Source organism: Lathamus discolor, chromosome 5, assembly GCF_037157495.1.
Source record: "Lathamus discolor isolate bLatDis1 chromosome 5, bLatDis1.hap1, whole genome shotgun sequence".
Lineage (NCBI taxonomy): Eukaryota > Metazoa > Chordata > Aves > Psittaciformes > Psittacidae > Lathamus > Lathamus discolor.
The window spans coordinates 21,492,267-21,512,881 of NC_088888.1; the positions used below are offsets into that span (position 1 = coordinate 21,492,267).

General features: G+C 43.0%; 1 protein-coding gene across 2 annotated transcripts in view; it reads right to left on the reverse strand.

The window, feature by feature from the left end:
- The window catches only part of LRFN2 (leucine rich repeat and fibronectin type III domain containing 2), a 125,527-nt gene extending 105,488 nt beyond the window's left edge, over positions 1-20,039 (reverse strand). For both annotated transcript variants that reach the window (XM_065679052.1, XM_065679051.1), the window contains exon 1: positions 18,667-20,039. In XM_065679052.1, the coding sequence (XP_065535124.1) occupies positions 18,667-20,039 (1,373 nt within the window). The remainder of the gene's footprint in view (positions 1-18,666) is intronic.
- Between the last annotated feature and the right edge of the window lie 576 nt (positions 20,040-20,615).

Sequence of the window (20,615 nt, forward strand, 5' to 3'; positions counted from 1 at the left end):
AAAAGTCAAATGAACATCAATATTATCTTTTAGTGTAGAAAAAAAAAAAACCAAACAACAGCTAAAAGTTCATATGCTTCCATTAGTAAGAGTTTGTATTGCACAAGGTCTCATCACCTCTTCATCCCACTCTAACCTTGTGCAGTACCAAAGCGCAGTACTGAACCCTGAAATGGGACTGCTGTGGTCCCTCAGGCTTTTATTAATGCTCTTCAGAGGCATGAATCCTGCTCCCAGTGTTTATTTCATCCTTCCTCTTGCAAACAGCTCTTCATCTCACAAAAGCGTTAGTGTCCCTGAGAAAGAAAACAGAATTTGAACTACTGGCCATACTTATAACCTTGTGACCTCTACATGGCTCGTAAATGCTACATCTCTGACAGTATTCATTTGTCTACTGTGTAGACAGTATATTGAGTTGCTGAGGTGAGTAGCTTGAGAGAGGACGCCTGCAACACCGGAGCGGAGAGGGGAGAGATCAGCGTCCAGGAGCCTCACCTCAGAGCGACAAGAGCCACTGAGGAGGGAGCCTCAAGTCCTCAACAGGACTTGCCCAGGACTCGGAAGCTCAGCTCCCGCGAGGGGCTGACTCACAGGGGGCGGAGCCAGGAGGAGTGGCACCAGCTGGGAGTGGCTAAAAATCTTTCCCAGGGAGCGCGGCGACCAGGAGCGCGGCGAACAGAGCCGGCAAACAGAGAGCGTCGAGGCAGAGGGTCGAGGCAGTTTGCGCGGCAGTTCGCGTGGGCAGGCGAGCGGGCAGGGAAGCGTTCCAACCGCCTCATCGAGAGGACTCGCCTGGAGTACAGGAGGGGGAAGGAGTGCTGAGGGACGTAGACGGATTGATTGACCAGATAGATCATGGTTACAACACGATCGAAAGCTGCAGTGAGTACTAATGTGGGTATCCAGACTGAGCCTTCCTGCAGACATGCAGCTGTGCAGGTCTCTGGCTGCAGCGAATGCCTGAGCCTGGCACTTGTATTGGAGGGAGCCAGTGATACTGCTTGTGTTCGCTGTGAGCAAATAAATGACCTGCTCAGGCAGGTGGCTGAACTGAGGGAGGAGGTAGGAAGGTTGAGAGCCATTAGAGAGTGTGAAAGTGAAATAGATTGGTGGAACCACACCCTAAGGCAAGGACAGAGGGAAGTGGTTCAACAAGATATGGATCCCCTTCCCTCCTACCATCAGACAGAAGGAGAGAGCTTAATGGACAAGGATGGATGGAGGGAGGTTCCTCCTCGGAGAGGTAAGCGAAAACCCTCACAATCCCTTCCTCCCTCCCAGTTGCCCTTGAATAACAGGTACGAGGTCTTGGAACTTCAGGGCCAGGTGAATGGAGATGGTGAGGCAAATCTATCTAGTGAGTCACCCAGGGCTAGTCACTCACCCACATACCTCAGAACTTCTCCAACCAAGAAGAAAAGAAGAGTAATTGTGGTGGGTGACTCCCTTCTGAGGGGAACAGAAGGGCCCATTTGTCGACCGGATCCACCCCACAGGGAGGTCTGCTGCCTGCCTGGGGCTCGGATTAGAGATGTTAAAAAGAAGCTCTCTGAACTGGTGCAGCCGTCTGACTACTACCCACTGCTGGTTTTTCAGGTTGGCAGTGACGAAATTATTACGAGGAACGTAAGGGCAATGAAGAGAGACTACAGGGCCCTGGGACGGCTGGTTAAAGGGTCTGGAGCGCAAGTGGTGTTTGCCTCCGTACCTGTTGCAAGCGAGGGTGAAGGGATATATAAGAAGACTCTGCAGGTTAATGTATGGCTACGTGACTGGTGCCAAAGGCAGGGGTTTGGGTTTTTCAGTCACGGGCTGCTGTATGGGACACCTGGTTTGCTGGTGACAGGCGGGATACACCAGTCCCAGAGAAGAAAAAGGGTTTTGGGGCAGGAGTTAGCAGGGCTCATTGACAGGGCTTTAAACTAGTTATGAAGGGGGGAGGGGATTTAACAGGGCCTGTTGGGGACAAGCCCAAGAGGAACATGCTAGGGATTGAAGGATGGCGGGCTAAGGAGGACTATCAATCTCTTGTTTCACTTGTGGGAAAGGATAGCTTTTTAGACCCTGTCCCGCAGGGGAAAAAGGGTACTAGGACTGGCTCCCTGAAATGTCTGTACACCAATGCACGCAGCATGGGGAATAAACAGGAGGAGTTAGAAGTCTGTGTGCGGGCTAAAGGTTATGATCTAGTGGCGATTACAGAGACATGGTGGGACAGTTCACATGACTGGAATGTGGTCATGGATGGCTATGTCCTTTTTAGGAAAGATAGGTCAGCAAAGCGAGGTGGTGGAGTGGCTCTTTACGTGAGAGAGCAACTAGAATGTATTGAGTTCTGTCCGGGGTCGGATGAGGAGCAAGTGGAATGTCTGTGGGTACGAATCAAGGGGCTGACTGGCACGGGTGATACAGTTGTGGGGGTCTATTACAGACCTCCTGATCAGGACGAAGGAGTTGATGAGGCTTTCTACAGGCAACTGGAAGTAGCCTCGCGACTACATGCCTTAGTCGTCGTGGGGGACTTTAATTACCCCGATATTTGCTGGAAGACTCACACAGCCAGTCATTCACAGTCTAGGAGGTTCCTCGAGTGCATTGATGATAATTTCTTAATGCAAATGGTGGACGTACCAACTAGGGGAGCAGCGCTGCTAGATTTAGTACTCGCCAACAAGGAGGGTTTGGTCGAAGTGGTGACGGTCAATGGCAGCCTTGGCTGCAGTGACCATGAGATGGTGGAGTTTAGGATCCTGTGTGGGAGGAATAGAATACCTAGCAAAGCCACAGTTCTGGATTTCCGAAGGGCCAACTTTGGCCTCTTCAGTCAACTGCTAAGGGAAGTCTCATGGGAAAGTGTACTAGGCGGTAAAGGGGCTCAAGATAGTTGGTTAGCATTCAAGGACCGCTTCTTCCAAGCTCAGGATCGGAGCGTCCCAATGAGTAGGAAGTCAAGTAAGGGATCTAGGAGACCGGCGTGGTTAAACAAGGAGCTGCTGGGCAAACTCAAGTGGAAAAGGAGAATCTATGGATTATGGAAGGAGGGGCTGGCCGCTTGGGAGGAATATAGGACAGTTGTTAGAGGATGTAGGGAGGCAATTAGGACAGCTAAGGCCTCCTTGGAACTCAATCTTGCTAGTCGGGTTAAAGACAATAGAAAGGGCTTCTTCAAATACATAGCAAATAAAACTAACACAAGAGGCAATATAGGCCCACTGCTGAACGAAGTGGGTACCCTGGAGACAGAGGATATAAAGAAGGCAGAGGTGCTGAATGCCTTCTTTGCCTCTGTCTTTACTCCTGCAGACTCTCCCCGAGGGCCCCGGATTTCTATAGCCCCAGAAGGAGTCAGGACAAAGGAGGAGTTTGCTTTGGTAGATGAGGATTGGGTTAGGGATCAGCTATGCAATCTGGACATCTGTAAATCGATGGGTCCGGATGGAATGCACCCACGGGTGCTGAGGGAGCTGGCGGAGGTCATTGCTAGGCCACTTTCCATCATCTTTGGTAAGTCGTGGGAAACGGGCGAGGTGCCTGAGGATTGGCGGATGGCAAAGGTCACACCAATCTATAAGAAGGGCAAGAAGGAGGACCCGGGTAATTATAGACCGGTCAGCCTTACCTCCATCCCTGGAAAGGTGATGGAACAACTTATTCTTGACTCCATCACTAGGCATATCAAGGATGAGGGGGTCATTAAGAACAGCCAACATGGTTTTATGAGGGGGAAGTCATGTATGACCAACCTTATAGCCTTCTATGAGGAAGTGACTAGGTGGAGGGATGATGGTAGAGCGGTAGATGTAGTTTTTCTTGATTTCAGTAAGGCATTTGATACTGTCTCCCACAGCATCCTCATAGATAAGCTAAGGAAGTGTGGGCTTGACGATCAAGTAGTGAGGTGGATCGAGAACTGGTTGAAAGGAAGAAGACAGAGAGTTGTGGTCAATGGCGCAGAATCTAGCTGGAGGTCTGTGACTAGTGGAGTTCCTCAGGGGTCGGTGCTGGGACCGGTGCTGTTTAATATTTTCATCAATGACCTGGATGAGGGAACTGAGTGCACCCTCAGCAAGTTTGCTGATGACACAAAACTGGGAGGAGTGGCTGACACACCAGAGGACTGTGCTGCCATTCAGCGAGACCTGGACAGGCTGGAGAGTTGGGCGGGGAGAAACTTGATGAAATTTAACAAGGGCAAGTGTAGAGTCTTGCATCTGGGGAAGAACAACCCCATGTACCAGTACAGGTTGGGGGTTGACCTGCTGGAAAGTAGTGAAGGGGAAAGGGACCTGGGGGTCCTGGTGGATAGGAGGATGACCATGAGCCAGCAATGTGCTCTTGTGGCCAAGAAGGCAAATGGCATCTTAGGGTGCATTAGAAAGGGAGTGGTTAGTAGGTCAAGAGAGGTTCTCCTCCCCCTCTACTCAGCCTTGGTGAGGCCGCATCTGGAATATTGTGTCCAGTTCTGGGCCCCTCAATTCAAGAAGGACAGGGAATTGCTTGAAGGAGTCCAGCGCAGAGCCACAAAGATGATTAAGGGAGTGGAACATCTCCCTTATGAGGAGAGGCTGAGGGAGCTGGGTCTCTTTAGCTTGGAGAAGAGGAGACTGAGGGGTGACCTCATCAATGTTTACAAATATGTAAAGGGTAGGTGTCAGGATGATGGAGCTAGGCTTTTTTCAGTGATATCCAGTGATAGGACAAGGGGCAATGGGTGTAAACTGGAGCATAGGAAGTTCCACGTTAACATCAGGAAGAACTTCTTTACTGTAAGAGTGACAGAGCACTGGAACAGGTTGCCCAGGGGGGTTGTGGAGTCTCCTACACTGGAGATATTCAAGGCCCGCCTGGACAAGTTCCTGTGTGATGTACTGTAGGTTACCCTGCTCTTGCAGGGGGGTTGGACTAGATGATCTTTTTAGGTCCCTTCCAACCCTTGGGATTCTGTGATTCTGTGATTCTGTGATTCAAGGCCAGGCTTAACAGAGACTTGGGCAACGTGGTCTAGTGTGAGGCATCCCTGCCTGTGGCAGGGAGTTGGAATTAGATGATCTTCAGTTCCTTTCCAACCCGAGCTATTCTATGATTCTATGTCCCTAAGCAAATCATACAATAGCCAAGCATCTATCAGAGGTACCTCTGCAGCACTGCTCATGCCACTGAGGGTGCAGGAGGTTTGTCTGACCACCCAGAGCACATGGGCTGTCATTGCTCTCTGCTCATCCAGCAGCCTCTGGTAGCTGAGGTGACTCCTTCCATGGTGGCTGTTCCTCTTTCTGCCTGCTCAGAGCAAGACACTGTCACACCATTGTAACAGCAACAGGAGGAGGCTGCAATCATCAAAGGGGTGGAGGAGAGAGGAGGGGTGTTCTTGTCTCTATTGCCTGCTCAGCTTACCAAACATCTGGCCCCTTTTCAGGGAAGAAAGTGAAGACACAAAGAAAGACAGGATGGTTTCAAGCCAATTACCTTAATTTCTCTACCCCTCTCCTGTTGCCCAACCCTGGCAGTGCTGTCAGATTCCTCCCCATGGCACCCTCAGGCCATGACCCTTTGCAGACAGCAGGTGGTGACCCAAACTTGCCCCAGAGTAACCTGAAAGCTGAAATTCTGCCTGTACATACTCATATTAGCAAAATTCAAATTCACTTGGATCTGCATCCCAACACTGCAGTACAACATGTGGGTAGGCTCAGTAGTCACTATCATGTGTACTTTTCATTCTGCACTAGCAGAACAAGCAGCTCCCACTGGCAGAAGGACTGATTCATCTAGCCTGACTATCTGAGGCAATCTGCCAGAAAGAAGAGCTGCTGGTGGGGTACCTTGATCCTGTTAGCTGCCCATATGTCTATTGGGCAGCTACTGCCTGTGCAATCGCCGCTCAGAAAAATTCAGATCATGGTTTGGGATATCTGCATAAGAACCAATTCCAAAATCCAAGCTGATTAAATAAATAGATAATTAAAAAAAGAGAAAAAAGTGTTGGGTTGAACAAACAGCTCTTGTATTTGTTTTCTTGTCAAAGTGAAGTAAATTATAAGGTAATAAATATATTACAAAATTAAAACTTAGGCAAATTCAAAGTGATGCAAGAGGAAGGGGAGGGAGGACAGATGGGCAAGTTCATCACAAATTCACATCTAGTGCTGTCTGTCTCATACTGCTCCTCTCTGCACATAAACTAATCTGTAAACCAGAAGGAGGTTATGGTATAGCCTTACCCTGCTGTCTACAGGTTTTTTTTAACCACCCTAAAAGCACAGCTGTAGCCTCCAGTGAATGAGCTCTTCCTCATCTGAGGATATTATCTAAGTATCTCTCTTGCCCAGCACTAGTGCCTCTCTGTTGCTGTGGCACACAGGTGATTTTGCTCCACTCTAAAGTGCCCTCTGACAAAGGCTGAAACTAATTCCCATTTCCTTCCATGGAAAGCATCTCTTTGTGGTATTCCTGTCAAATACTTTGGAACCGAATACGATCATGCTGTGATTCTGAGACATGAGCAGGGCTGTGGAAATGAGGCAGATCTATCTGCCTGCTGGCTAGGCTGCTTTTTGAAAATCATAACATTTCATTTTAAACAGAGAAGTTTCTCAATGACATTATAGTTTCAAGGTTACTTCAGATTGCAGTACAAGCCTGTTGTCCTCAGATAGGACTGGATTACCTTTGTGCTTGGCCCTATTACAGATTATTATGGATTACAGGGTACATGTCTCTATTGCCCTCATATTAGACTGTAAATCAAGACATTATTATTCCCCCAAGACATATTGGGGGAAAAGGGTAATATGGCAATAAAATAACCCATATTATGTTTTCAAAGACATCCATTACCTAATATTTTCTTTCTTTACCATTGAAAATTTGATCTACATTTCTCCTGTGCCCTTTCAAGAACAGAGAAAGGATAAATTACTTCCTTGCAATACAAGCCTTCATTGAAAACCTACAACACTCAAAGAGTTACATGGAGCATGAATCTGATTTCTGCCTCAAGTTTTAAGGTCCTCAGCTTCTCTGAAATCCTCTTCTTTCGTCTTTCCCTGACCAGAGCATTAACACAGAGACTACTCACCATCAGCATCTCAATTAAAGCTTCAAAATAGGTTTGAATGAGAAACAAAAGTTGCATTCACCTTGTACTGGATCACCCGAAAAGAATTACTTTTACTTACTCTGAATGCATATATTGTGCTCAGAAGATCTGCTTATTATATGCAAATCCAAAAGTAACAAGGGTTGTAAGAGCTAAAGCCAATGGAGGCTTTATGATATAATGTATTTAGTCCAGTATATCTATCCTTTTTTATTTTTCTGCTTTTGTGTCTTTTTCAGTTCTATATTTTTCAAATTACGAGTTCTAAGTAATTCCTCTAAGGAATTAGATTCTATTGTTTCTATCTTATGTTGGGGTTAATTGGTGCAATCATTGTATAAAAAGTACATTTTTTCTGAAAAAACCTTGAGCATACAAGCAGAAAGCCAAGTATGAAAGAGAAGGTATAATAGGAAATTCAGAACAAGCAATTAGATAGGTGAATCTGCAGCTATGGCAGTGAAATAAGGTCATAACATCTGAATATGCTTTAGGAATACTATATGTTTTTAAGCTCTCTCTATATATAAAATATATATACAATATATATATATATGAACTCTCTTGCAAAACACCTGTGGATAAAAATAAATCATTCTCTCCCTCAAGCAAGTAGTTTTCAGCCACTATTTTCACTCTAGGGTCACCATTCTTAAAGGAGATTTCTTAGTAGTCTGGAAATTACCTAGATTGCTGGTGTCCCAGTCAAAATGAAGGCTGGGGTGAGGGGAGGGAGGAAGTTCTCAGACACAGGTTTAGAAAGGCTAGGAGTAGTAGTCACACTCTGTGGTCACTGATAGTTTCTCCATGTCTCCTAAAAAGATCAAGATGTCAGCAGCTGTGACACAAAATGGAGAAGAGATCATAGTGGATCTCTGAAAACACCTGGAACTTAATGGATCAGCACTGGGGAGACAAAGAATTTTGTGAACCTACTGCAGGCACCACCTGAAGGAGTGAAAACTTGGACATCAAGTGGAGCATTTTGGGTGCTTAAGTGTGCATTACATATACTACGTGTAGAGGAAATTACACTTACAAAGTACGGAGGAAATTTGCCCCTCTACTCAGCTTTTGTGAGACCGCACTTGGAGTAATGTGTGCAGTTCTGGTGTCCTTGACATAAGAAGCACATGGAACTGCTGGAGCAAACCCAGAGAAGGACCACGACAATAATAAAAGGGCTGGAGCACCTCCCGTATGAAGACAGGCTGAGAAAGTTGGGGCTGTTCAGCCTGGAGAAGAGAAGGTTGTGTGGAGACCTCATAGCAGCCTTCCAATATCTGAAGGAGTCCTACAAGGGATGTCGGAGAGGTACTCTTCATCAGGGACTGTAGTGATAGGACAAGGGGTAATGGGATTAAACTGAAACAGGGGAAGTTCACAGTAGATATAAGGAAGAAGTTCTTTACTGTGATGGTGGTGAGACACTGGAACAGGTTGCCCAAAGAAGTAATAAATGCTCCATCCCTGGCAGTGTTCAAGGCCTAGTTGGACAGAGCCTTGGGCTACATGGTCTAGTGTAAGGTGTCCCTGGGAAATAGATGATCTTGAGGTCCTTTCCAACCCAAACCATTCTATTATTCTATGAAATCAAGACTCATTGTTTTTACTATTCCTTTAAGGAGACCACATACTTCTGTTGTGTAGGTACATGATTACAACGAAGCCCTGATCTGAGTTTGGTGCTATTGAAGATGCCTTTCCCAAGTCAACAGATTTCTAACTCGCATTTAACAGCAGTAACAGCATCAGGAATGCTATATTTTATCTCCAAATTATGACTTTATGATGGGAAATTATCTGATTTGAAATGTGAGGAAGGACTTTATTATGAACACTTTGAAGGTTAAAGCAGGACTACTCCCAGCTGTGAATCATGTTGTTTCTTCACTTGGTTTACCAAATTACTTTAAACTAAATATTTAACCTCCTTATTCCTCCTTCTCTCTAGAAAACAATGGTAATCCCTAAAATACAAGATTTTCAGACTGAACCAAAGCCCATCAGAGTCAATGATGGCTACTCACTTCTGAGTGCTGAGTCAAGCATTTGATCAGTTACCTGTAACTATCAGTGTTAACTATTCTTATTTTACATGACTATGAATGACTTGGGAGGTTGATCAAAAGATCAGCAAGTAGCAAGAATTTTTTCATAGAGCAGCACATGAACTGCTATAAATCTGTCCCAGATTTGAAATACGAAAGATAGCAGTAACTGTGCAACTCTGTGCTGGCTTCTTAATATTTAGGATTGGTATGAATCTGAATGTGTTAAAACTTTTCATTTAGAGATCAGATTGTTGACTTACCTGAAGTTTAATAAAAATTGTATTTCAATGGTTCTTTTTAGCATCAGATGTGTAGCTCATTATTGCAATGATGGGTGGAGACAGCTCCTGGCATTCGGGTTCAAAGCAGCAGAGGGAGGGGATGTGGCAGATGTTATGGACAAGCGTTAGCTAATCCTGAATTCCCTTCAAGTAAATGTGCTGAGCTTTGATGAGCTAAATAAATAATTAGCAGCAGAGATGAAACGAGAATACTGCTGTCTTATGCTGAAAACCAATTCTGATTTCCTTTCCACCCTGCACACTGCCCCTGGCTCTGGTGGATTTCTTCCAAGAAGCAAAACAGGGGCTAAGATCAGATTCAGGCTCTGTGGTTTTGTATTCAGCACCTGAGGCTGAGCTCAGGGGTAGAATTGTAGCATACAACCTCTTCACATACCTCACTAAATGTTATTTGACTGCTGTTAAACTTTGGAGGAAATGAGAATGCCTCCAAGACAGTGAAAGATGCTGTCCTACCCTTCTCTGCTACGCTGGGGCACCGCAGAGTGGACAGAAGTAATGCAAGTGCCCTCTCACATGCTCTCGCATATGTTTTACATACTCATGTGAAGGGACATATCTCCTGTAGGGATCAGAGGCCATTTAGTATTTTGCCTTTCTGTGGCAGTTATCAAGAAAGAAACTGTTGGTCTGGGTAGGATCTGCATGGTCTGCCTCTGCTCATCATGAACTTAAGTGGCTCTCACCAATGGATTTCTCATCAGTTTCTATGCATACATCAGGTGAATGATGGTTTATCATAGCAACCTAGGATTACTTTTATAACAATACTAAGAGGTAGATCTACTTTTCTTTAGCTCTTGCTTATTTTTCATTTATTCATTATATTTATAAAGAAATATATTTATATTTCTTTCACATTATATATTTCCATTTTCCACCTCATTATCTGGTAATAATGTAATTTTTCCCATTTCCACCACATTTTCTTTCTTCTTCTTCAAACATGTCTCAGATTGCAAGAGGGGGAAGGGAATAAACACAAGAAGACCAAAAAAGCACCCTAACCCTCCCTTGTCCCTGTATTTCTCCCAGCAAGAGAAACAAAATTAAAAGTAAAGGCTAGACGAAGCTTTTTTTCAACATGTGCAAATTGAACCCCAAACCCCCACAGTCTCAGAATACATGTTTCTGTGAAGCAGTTTCTTCGTTATGCCTGATGCCTTGCAGCAAGCTTGCATTTTCTGAAGGTCCTCTAGGAGTCAATGCACACTACTGCTGTAAACCAGTGTCAAATGACCTGAAGTACCAAATATCCATGTCAAAATTTCACTGCTCTGCTTATACAAATTTTGCTTCCCTTTGGGATTGTGACTTCACTCTTATTTTTATACAGTTGCTGTCTCAATCTGTCAAATACCAATGATTAATACATGATAATTAATGTTTTCATGCGATGTCCTTCCTCTCAATAGTTGTTTTAGTCAGTGTCTAAATATATAAATGCTTTGACCAAATCAAAGTTTGTATCCTAGATACAATGCAGCCAGAACAACTGGCTCATGTGTAGAGGCTTAGGAGGGATTTTTGTGCCAGCTGTGAGCCATGAAGGAAAGTTAGTGCTTAGTGAGGATGGAGACAGAGGTGGAACTGAAAATGGGGTAGAATAGTGGCAGGCATTCACCTGTAAGTCTTCACTTGAATGAACCCACTTCAGTCCGAATCATGAGTAAGGAAAGATGTTCAGGCCTTTCAGAATAAATGAATCCCCTGCCTTTTCTAAAATTACCAAAGCTATGTATTGCTATCTTTCCTCAGAGGGAAAGTAATGTAACCATGCTTCACTACAGTATTTGTTGAGGCTATGTGTTCTAACAGCAGCAGGTCATTGCTTCCTTTTTCAGTCTTTAGTTGGTAGACCTCTGCACATCAGGCTTTCATTGCAAGAAGCGTTAGCGATCTAGACAGTGGCACTGTGGCACTGCTGTTTGAGAGAACATCCTTACACAATTTAGATATTTCTGAAGTTTGCAGAACTTTCATCATAAAGCATTTTCTTACTGACATGCAGCTGACTAGAAGAGTGCATGGGTATACTTATCCTAATACACTGTGGGAAATTCAAACTCAGTTAATTACTTGTTACCTAAGTTAAAGTATCCACAAGTACTGAGGCTGAAGTTATTTTTTACTCATAAAGTGGAGTTGCACTATGTCTGCCAAACTGCAGCTGAGAGATTTACATCTCATTTAACTGAGAGATGACAGGATAGCAGTGGTTGGTGAAGTGATGTTGGTTCAGTCACTCTGTAAAGCACTTGCAGGAAAAGGAGCTGTATAAATGTAAACCATTATTATACTGTTTAGGTAATCAAATCCATGGCACCATTGTTTAAATAGACTGGAGATATGGAACTATTTATTTATGTTCTAATGCTTAGACTGCATGCTACATAAAATATATATGGAAAAAATAAGCATTCATAAATATATAAAATACTTTTTCTTCCAATGCTGAATTTATAAGCTAAGGAGACTATAACGCTACAGTAATTCTTAATTTGTACTGCTGTTTTTATCACCCTTAGTATGGAACACCACAAAATAAAACATCTAAATCTCCCATAAATTTAATGGCAGTGTGGCACTTCAGATGCACATTTTTAAGCGGCTGTGTCATCACTTTAACTCAAAACACAGCCAGCAGGCTAAGTACAACCTGGGAAGTTCCTCAAAACACTTGCAGATTTATGCATCTTTTGAAATAGTAGTGAATTTCTATATTTTACCAACACCTGATAGCCAAAACTGAGATTTGGTCCCACATCATGTAGGGTGCTCTACACATTAAAAAAGACACAATCTCTGTTCCCAGATGCCTTACTTGAATTTGAGTGTTGCAGCTGTGTAATGCTCCATCTTAATCTTTCATGACTATCTCTGTTGCTGCAGACTACAAGATGACTTCAAAGCAACATTCTCCCTATTCATTTATGTAGGCTCCTGCTTCCACAATATTTTCTAATGCATTTATCCCTGTGTGGCAAGCCAGTGCTGTCACCCCAGGTAACAGATGGGGAAAATGAGCTCCAAAGATTCTATTTTGAATTTTTTTATATTTCAGCTGAATCTCGTATTCAAAATGCATTAACTATGCCAGTGCCTAAGTTGACCTGATTATAAGTCTGTTCTTAAACATCTGAAACACTTGTGAAAGGAGAGTCTAGGCTAAAAATAATCTACTCTCAGCTTTTCCAGAAGCAGGTAGGATTTCTATGATAGAGCAGGATCTCCTAGAGTTTGCCTCTTCAACCTTAAGTCTAAGTACATTGTTTTGAAGACCTTTGGTCTTTTTCCATCCTTTTCTCTCTTGGATGCTGGTTACTCTTCCTGCATGTTTTTTATTCAAATAAGAGGTAATTTTCACTTGTGTGTTTTGTAAACACACTTCTGGTCTTCGCCAAAAGTTATAGATATAATACACATTTATTGTCATCAGTGTGTGTTTAAGGGTGGTTTATATTACAGAAAAGGATGAAAGCTGCTGCATTAAACCCACATAACTCTAAACATGCCCGAATTTACCTGGCTCTGGCCTTTGCAAATTGCATTGTATTTTTCTAGAGTGATAGTTACAATTATCTTTTCTTCAGAGATTAGCTCACAAAGGAAGTGATGGCCTGAGCAGCACTGACGATTACAGAAACACAGTGTGGCTGAGGCTATAAGAAATCTCTGGAGGTCACCTTGCCCAACCCCTCTGCTCAAGCAGGGCCAGATAGACACAGTTACCAGTACCATATCCAAATGGCTTTTGAATATCTCCGAGAATGGAGACTCTAGCACCTCTCTGGTCCACCTGTGCCAGTGCTCAGTTACCATTACAGTAAAAAAGTATTTCCTGATGTTCACATGGAACCTCCTGTGTACCTTCAGATGGTGCCTCTTGTCCTAACACTGGGCACCACTGAGAAAAGCCTGACTCTCCATTCTTGCATTCTCCCTTCAGATATTTCTGCACATTGATGAGTTCTCCCCTGAGCTTTTTCTTCTCCAGGCTGAACAGTCATGGGTCTCTCAGCCTTTCCTCATAAGTGAGGTGCTCCAGTTCCTTAATTATCTTAGTGGCTCTTAGCTGGACTCTTGTCAGTATGCCTATATCTCTCTTGTACTGAGGAGCCAGAACAGTACTTCACGTGTGGCCTCACCAATGCTGAATAGAGAGGAAGGATCACCTCCCTTGACCTTCTGGTAACACTGCTCCTAATGCAGCCCAGAGTACCATTAGCCTGTGGAAAAGGTGAATCACTGGTTCATGTTTAATCTCATATCCACCAGGACTCCTGGATCTTTTTCTGCAAAGCTCCCAGCATATCTAGTGCATGGGTTTGCTCCTCCTCAGTGTTAGGACTTGGGATTTCCTCTTGTTGAATATCATGGGGTTCCTCTAACCGCCAATTTCTCCAGGCTGTTGAGATCTCTCTGGATGACTCTGTTCTATCAGCCACTCCTCATGATTCTGTGTCGTCAGCAAACTGTTGTGGGTATACTCTGTACCATCATACAGGTCATTAATGAAGATACTAAATAGGATAGGATATTAAATAGGTTGTAGATCAGCACTGACTCTTGAGATATACTGCTAGTTACTGGTCTCCAACTAGACTTCATGCCACTCATCACAACTCCCCTGGCTCAGCCATTTGTCTAGTTTTAAATCCATGCCACTGCTCATCCAGCCCATACTTCATCAGCTTCTCTACAACAATCTTACAAGACAGTGTTGAAAGCCATAGTGAGTTCAAGATAGTCCTCTACTGCTCTTTCACCTCTTCTACCAACCTAGTTATTTCATCATAAAATGATGAAATCACATTCTTGTCCATCACATTCCTTGAAAATATACCCAGGATTAGTTGCTCCATCATCTTCCAGGGACTGAGGTGAGGCTGCATTAACTGTAGTTCTCTGGGTCCTCCTTCTTGCCTGTTCTGAAGATAGAAGTGATATTTGCTTTCTTCCAGTTCTCAGGATTTTCCCCACATGCCATGATTGTTCAAAGTTAATGTCTTCATGCTGACATTAACCAGATCCCTTAACACTCATGGGCACATCTCATTAGTGCCCATGTATATCCAGCTTGCTGGATCAGAGCAGCATGAACCATGACCACATGCACCAAAAAAAGAACTTAAGTACTGTCAAATAAACAGTATTTAAAAAAAAAAAAAAAAAAAAGAGTTGCAGTTCTCGGGGATTTTTTTTTTTTTTTTATTTCCACTTCAAAAGGGCCTGCTCTCATAACCTGTGTGCGAACAGAAGACAGAGATAGCAACCTGTTATCTCATTTCTGTGGCACCTGCTGGTCATGATGTGGCTTCTTAATGTTATCAACAACTGCCATTTTCTCCATCCAGGGCAGCATGGGTTTGAATGGCACAAAGGTGAGTTGGCAAAAGTTAAGGAGAGTGAAGAGGAAGAAAAAGTTAAGAATGAATAAGCAACATAAATCAGAAAATGGGAAAAATACAGAAAGGAAAAAAAACAAACACAAAAAAGCAACTTAGACAAAACTAAACCTCAAACCCAAACAGCAAAACAAGGTTTCCTTTCACCTGCCTAGAAAGAGAGAAATCCTGGTTCTGTTGCAGGTGAAACAATATCATTATGTTGACAGCAGGATTACTAAAACCAGTGCACAGAAAAGTCAGAGAGAGCTCACTCACTGGGAGACACATAGGTCAGTAAAGCAATGGTGTTCACCTGCATGTGACAGACAATTCCAGCACGGGCCCCTGTTGTAGGGTCTTTTTTCAACGTGAGCAGAGGTCAAAGCAGTTTCTGGAAGCTCTGAGATACTGCTAATAGTTAAGTGCATGCTCCGTTAAAGAAGGAACATTCCCTACTGCCAGTGGTGTGCAAAACATAATATAGCATGTCATCTCTGAGCAGCCTCTGGTTATTGATCTGGTGCCAATGTTAGGGGCAGTTGCTCTCTGTGCAAGTTGACATTGACCAACCTGTCCCTCTGAGACATGAGCACAAGCTATCACTCCCTTTCCTCCAGCTTCTCCTTCTCCCTCTCAGAAGCCATGCAGAACAGAGTGCTGATCCAGGACTATGCTCATTTGATCGGTATCAGAAACATGCTTCGTGAATCTACTGAAAGAGATAAAGACCTGCTGCTAACTTTGGCAATGCCCTTGAGACAGCAAATACAAGGGAAGGTCAGATAGTGGAAGCAGGCAAACTGTGCTCCTCCTGCTAATCCTCGTTATGATGGCACTGTTATGTCTAAAGCCAAACTTCAGATTCTTTTTATTTCAGCTCAGTGAAATCAAGAGGCCTAACAGACAATGCTTGTCACTGCACCTCTGAATTTTCACAGGGCAAATTGTACCCCACTGAGGTCCCCTTTCTACCATCTGCAGCTTCTACAGGTGGAAGATCACAGCTGGGATAGAAGCAGGAATAGGACTGGTGCCCTGGGTAATGATCAGGAAAGATGCTAATAACAATAGGGAGGGAAGAACTTTTACTTTCACTCTTTCATTGTGAGTACAACATTAATGAAAAAAATCTTAGCAGAGGATACAGTAAGGTCTTGTCTTCTGTGCATACATTTTTTACTAGTGAAGCAGGATTCCTTCAAACTGTGCACAGCCAGTATGCCTCAGTCCTGGCATACTGACAAATCTTAACATATATTAAGTGCCCATCATTTTATCAGCTAAGCAGTATCACATTCCATGTAGCACATACACAGCATTTAATAGAGCAGAGCGCTGTAGAAATCCTTTTCCCTTAGGTTTTTCTACACGCTCATTGCAGTGATATGCATCTGACCAATTAAAGCAAAACAGCTTTAGGTAATTAAGTCTAAGGGGCTGAGTAGTTCCCTGACTGAAAGTCACAGGAGCTGGTTTTGATATTATGAGTGCCATTGATTAACTCTCAGATGCTGGACAATTCACTTCATCTTTCAATGCTTCATTTTTCCCCAGTGCAAAATATAGAGAAAAAAAACCCTGTTTGCTTTGGTGAAGTGCTTTTGAGAGCTGTGAATGTAAAGAGCTATGCATCATCAGTGAATCCTCAAAAAGGCTTGATGAGAGACTTATGAAAATAGCACTGTTCTTCTCATTGTGCTGGTGGAAAACTGAGCCACAACCAAGTAAAGCAACAGAGGGCCAAAACCTCACTGAGAGGTAGCAATGGGGACAGGATAAGAATTTAGGGTTGCCTGACACCTGGCAGCCACTTGTTCCCCCAAAGTAGGCTGGCATGATGGCATCTTTCTCTCATTTTTTGTCCATGGCATCCAATTCTCACCCCTCCACCTACTAGATTACGTGTCTTCGCTTCTGCATTATTTTGTTTGGTTTACCCTGGCCATCCTCCTCAGCAAATCAACACCACCAGCCACTTCCAACACCTGACATCTTCTGCATTCTGTTTGCAGGTATTCCTGTTCTCTGGGCCAAATTCACTATACAGTATGATATGACCATACACAGCCTTCAGAATATTTTTTCACACTTCCACTGGGCTCAGGATCTTAAATAGTGTTGAGCTTTTGGCAAAAGCTTTGCCTCAGGAAAACTTGACACTGTCAAATTTTCTTTCATTCTATTCCTAATACTTTATCATTACTTAGTTTTATCTTACCCTTTCATTCTACCTAACTCCATATAGTTGGAAGTCCCAGAGCTGACACACATTAGTTCGTCAGTACCTCAGCCAGAGCAAGACAAATAATTCCCACCTGCTAATTGATTTGTTACAGCATATTTTAATAATTGAGGAAAGAAAGTTAACAGAACTGAAAATCTCAGATTATTTCATATTTGAATAAATAGCCTTTAAAAAGAATGTTCTTTGGACTTTCATGTCAATATTCCCACTTTTGGCAGAGTTAGTTTGGAGTAGGTAAATAAATCACTTTATTATTTCTGTTCTACAACTGATTGACACAAAAGCATTGCTAGAACAAAATTTTCTATATGTAAACGAAGCATTCAGTTCTGAAAAAAAACCCCAAAAAACATCACTTGAACATTTACTACCTCTCTTTTTGACTAGTGCCTCAGCTCTCACTCCAGGTGGTAAAAGGACAGAGTAGGCTGTAGGCCAGCAGACTACTGAGGAAATCATCAGCTTTGACTGTTTTGGCTAGAATTTGTTCTCAAATTAGAGTCATAACTCAAATCCCATTATTCCTTTACCAGAACCAGTTTTTCTCCGCTGGCTTCAGGATGCTTATAAAGTTACAAGAATTTTTGTTCTTGGTTTTACTTTGCCATGAGATTCTTCTGCTGGTAGCTCACACATAGCCTGGTAGACTTCAGCTCAATGTATCTGATACTGCTGTCTTTGCAATAAAAAAGGCAGGAAAGTGTGGTTTCTAGGGATTCATCACTATCATGAACATACTATGTCAATCATTCTTCCAAGACAGAAGAAAAAAGCAGCAACACTGTTTTCCTGTACTCTTTTTACCTGTTTTTAATCCCTAAAATTTATTGCTTCTTCTCTGCAAAACCAACTCTTGCTTTACATCATTAAAAGTTGGTTGAGTTGTATAACTGGAGAAACATACTGAACATTCAGGGATTGCTTTTGAAATTATCTCTATCTCTGCTTGCACTTAATATGGTATAAAACATTAAATACCTCAAAGTTGTCAGCCATTACAGCTGTGTAAAACAGATGTCAGTAAAGTAAGAATTAGTTCTTTCATATAGGTGAAAAATCTCTTCCTAACAACCCAAAATCTTGAATCACAAAATAATTGGAGCAGCCTGAGTTATGGGTAGACAGCACAAACTTCCTCCCACGTTGCTTTGTTCTCAGTAGTATGTTTCAATCCCACCTACAGGAGGTGGAAAGGGAAACTTCTGACTTCTAGCCTGTCAAGTTTTTCTTTCTTTGTTAAGCTTTTTAAGGAGACTATCAAGTGTGATACTATTTTTTCCTAAATGGGAAATTTTACTGAAAACAACTGTTGTTAAAGAATGAATACTACAGAGATATGTAATGTATGACTTAGAAGAGGGATGAACAGACCAACAAATAAACTGAAAGATCCAGTGCAAATTTATCAGACACCACTAATGCCACACTGCATACTATAATGGTGGCAGTGTTACCTCAGTTCAAAGTCAGATCAGTGACCTGAGAGTAGAAGGTCTGAGAGTAGAAGAGAGTGAGAATACCCTGCTTTCTATTCCCTGCCATCATCAGAGGACCAAACAGCAATTGCATTTACCTGTAGATTAGGACTTCATCATCTGAGCAGTTATACTGGAGCTGATACATTTTTACCCGAGGGGCTGATTTGCTCACCGTCCACTTGACCAAAGCTGAGGTAGTGGTCACATCTGACACCAGAACAGCCCTTTCTGGTAGACCTTTAGTTTCCCCACGATTAGACTTGCTGGAGCTGGTGATGTCCGAGAGCCTGGATTTTGGTGGGGCTGCTCGGCCTGTGCTGTTGCTGAGATGGGGGAGCTGAACAATTGAGAGTTCAATTGTTGCAGTGGACTCTCCAGCAGCATTGGCTGCTATGCATGTGAAAGTCCCATAATCCTTAGAGGTGGTGATGAGGATATCTAAGGTGCCATTGTCATAGACAGCTGTCCTCGAAGAGTTCCCAATGAGGCGGTCATCAGGGGCCACCCAATGAATGATAGGTGTGGGATCCCCAATGGCTTTGCATTTCAATGTGGCAGTCTGCCCTTCTAAAACCAGCAACTTGTGAGTATGTTGTGTAATCAGAGGAGGCTCACAAACAAATTCTTCCTCCCTTATGTACCAGAAGTACCTTCCTTTTAGACCTGGAGGAGAAGCACAAGTTTCCATATCGTCATCTCTGTCAAGTCGCCTTAACCACAGTAGCTCACAGTTGCAATGCAGAGGGTTGCCCCCAAAGCTGAGAGACAAAGGTGGAGAAAATGGGGTAACAGCTAACTGAATTACTTGAGATCTGGCAAATATAGGGTCAGGGGGCAGTTTCTGAAGTCTGTTAGATGTTAGATCCAATCTGGCCAATTTCTGAAGATCTGCAAAAGTCCCCTCTGTAATATAATCAATCAGGTTATGATCTAAACTGAGCTGGTGCAAGTTTACCATCTTCCTTATAGATTCCCAGGGAATGTTTCGAAGGTTATTGTAGGAAAGGTCTAAGTCTTCCAATGTCAGCAAAAAATCTTCAAAGGCTTCATCAGAGATGCTGCTTAGCTGGTTGTTGTTTAAAATCAAATGTTGAAGGTTAATTAAGCCTCTCAAAATATCCTCTCCAATGTCAGGCAGCCTGTTGCTGTCCAGATGTAAAGACCGAAGGCTCTCCAAGTCAGTGAAAGAGTAGGGCTGTATGTAACTGATGGTGTTTCTTGACAAAGTAAGGTCAACCAGTCCAGACATATTAGCAAAATCCTGTCGGCTGATATTAATAATAAAGTTGCCCCCAAGTCGGAGTTCAACAGTCCTTCGATCTATGTCTAGTGGTACAAATAGGAGACCCTTAGAGGGACACAAAGTCCCCAGTGACTCAGAGAGGTTCTGGCAGACACAATATTTGGGACAAGCATTGACCATGACAGCCATTCCAAACACCAGGATGCTGCAGAGCAACTTTTCCATGGTAAATCACACAACAGTACCTGCAAGAAATGAAAAGAATTACAAGGAACATCAGCAATTGCGATAAAACTACCTTCCCTCTCCTGTTTCACCTGACATCTACCTCCAGAGAAACTTCACAGTGCCTCCTCTCAGGAGTCAGGACTCTCGGATGGGAAGGCTATGTGCTAGAGCAATATGTTCCTCCATATAATGCATTTCTTTCTAAAAAAACAAATCAAACCAAACCAAACCAAACCAAGCCAAAAAAAAAACAAGTGGGTTTGGTTCCAAATCTGAATGGCAAAGGAATTGTTTGTGTTTATGTCTGGTAACAGGGTCTTGTGACTACCTATTTTCTACTTACGGTTTTAGAATTCTTATTGGGTAGCTGGTAGAGGACAAATCCTGCTGTCAGATTGCATGGCTTACTTAAAACCCTGAAAGATTTAATTTGGAAAAATGCCTGCTTCTTTTACAGTAGAAGCTGTCTTATTGTAATTACATACTGCTGCATAATAATGTGGAATTAGTCTGAAGGTTGAAAGAGCTGATTTTATGGACAAAAATAACTGCATATTTACCTTTCAGTAATGT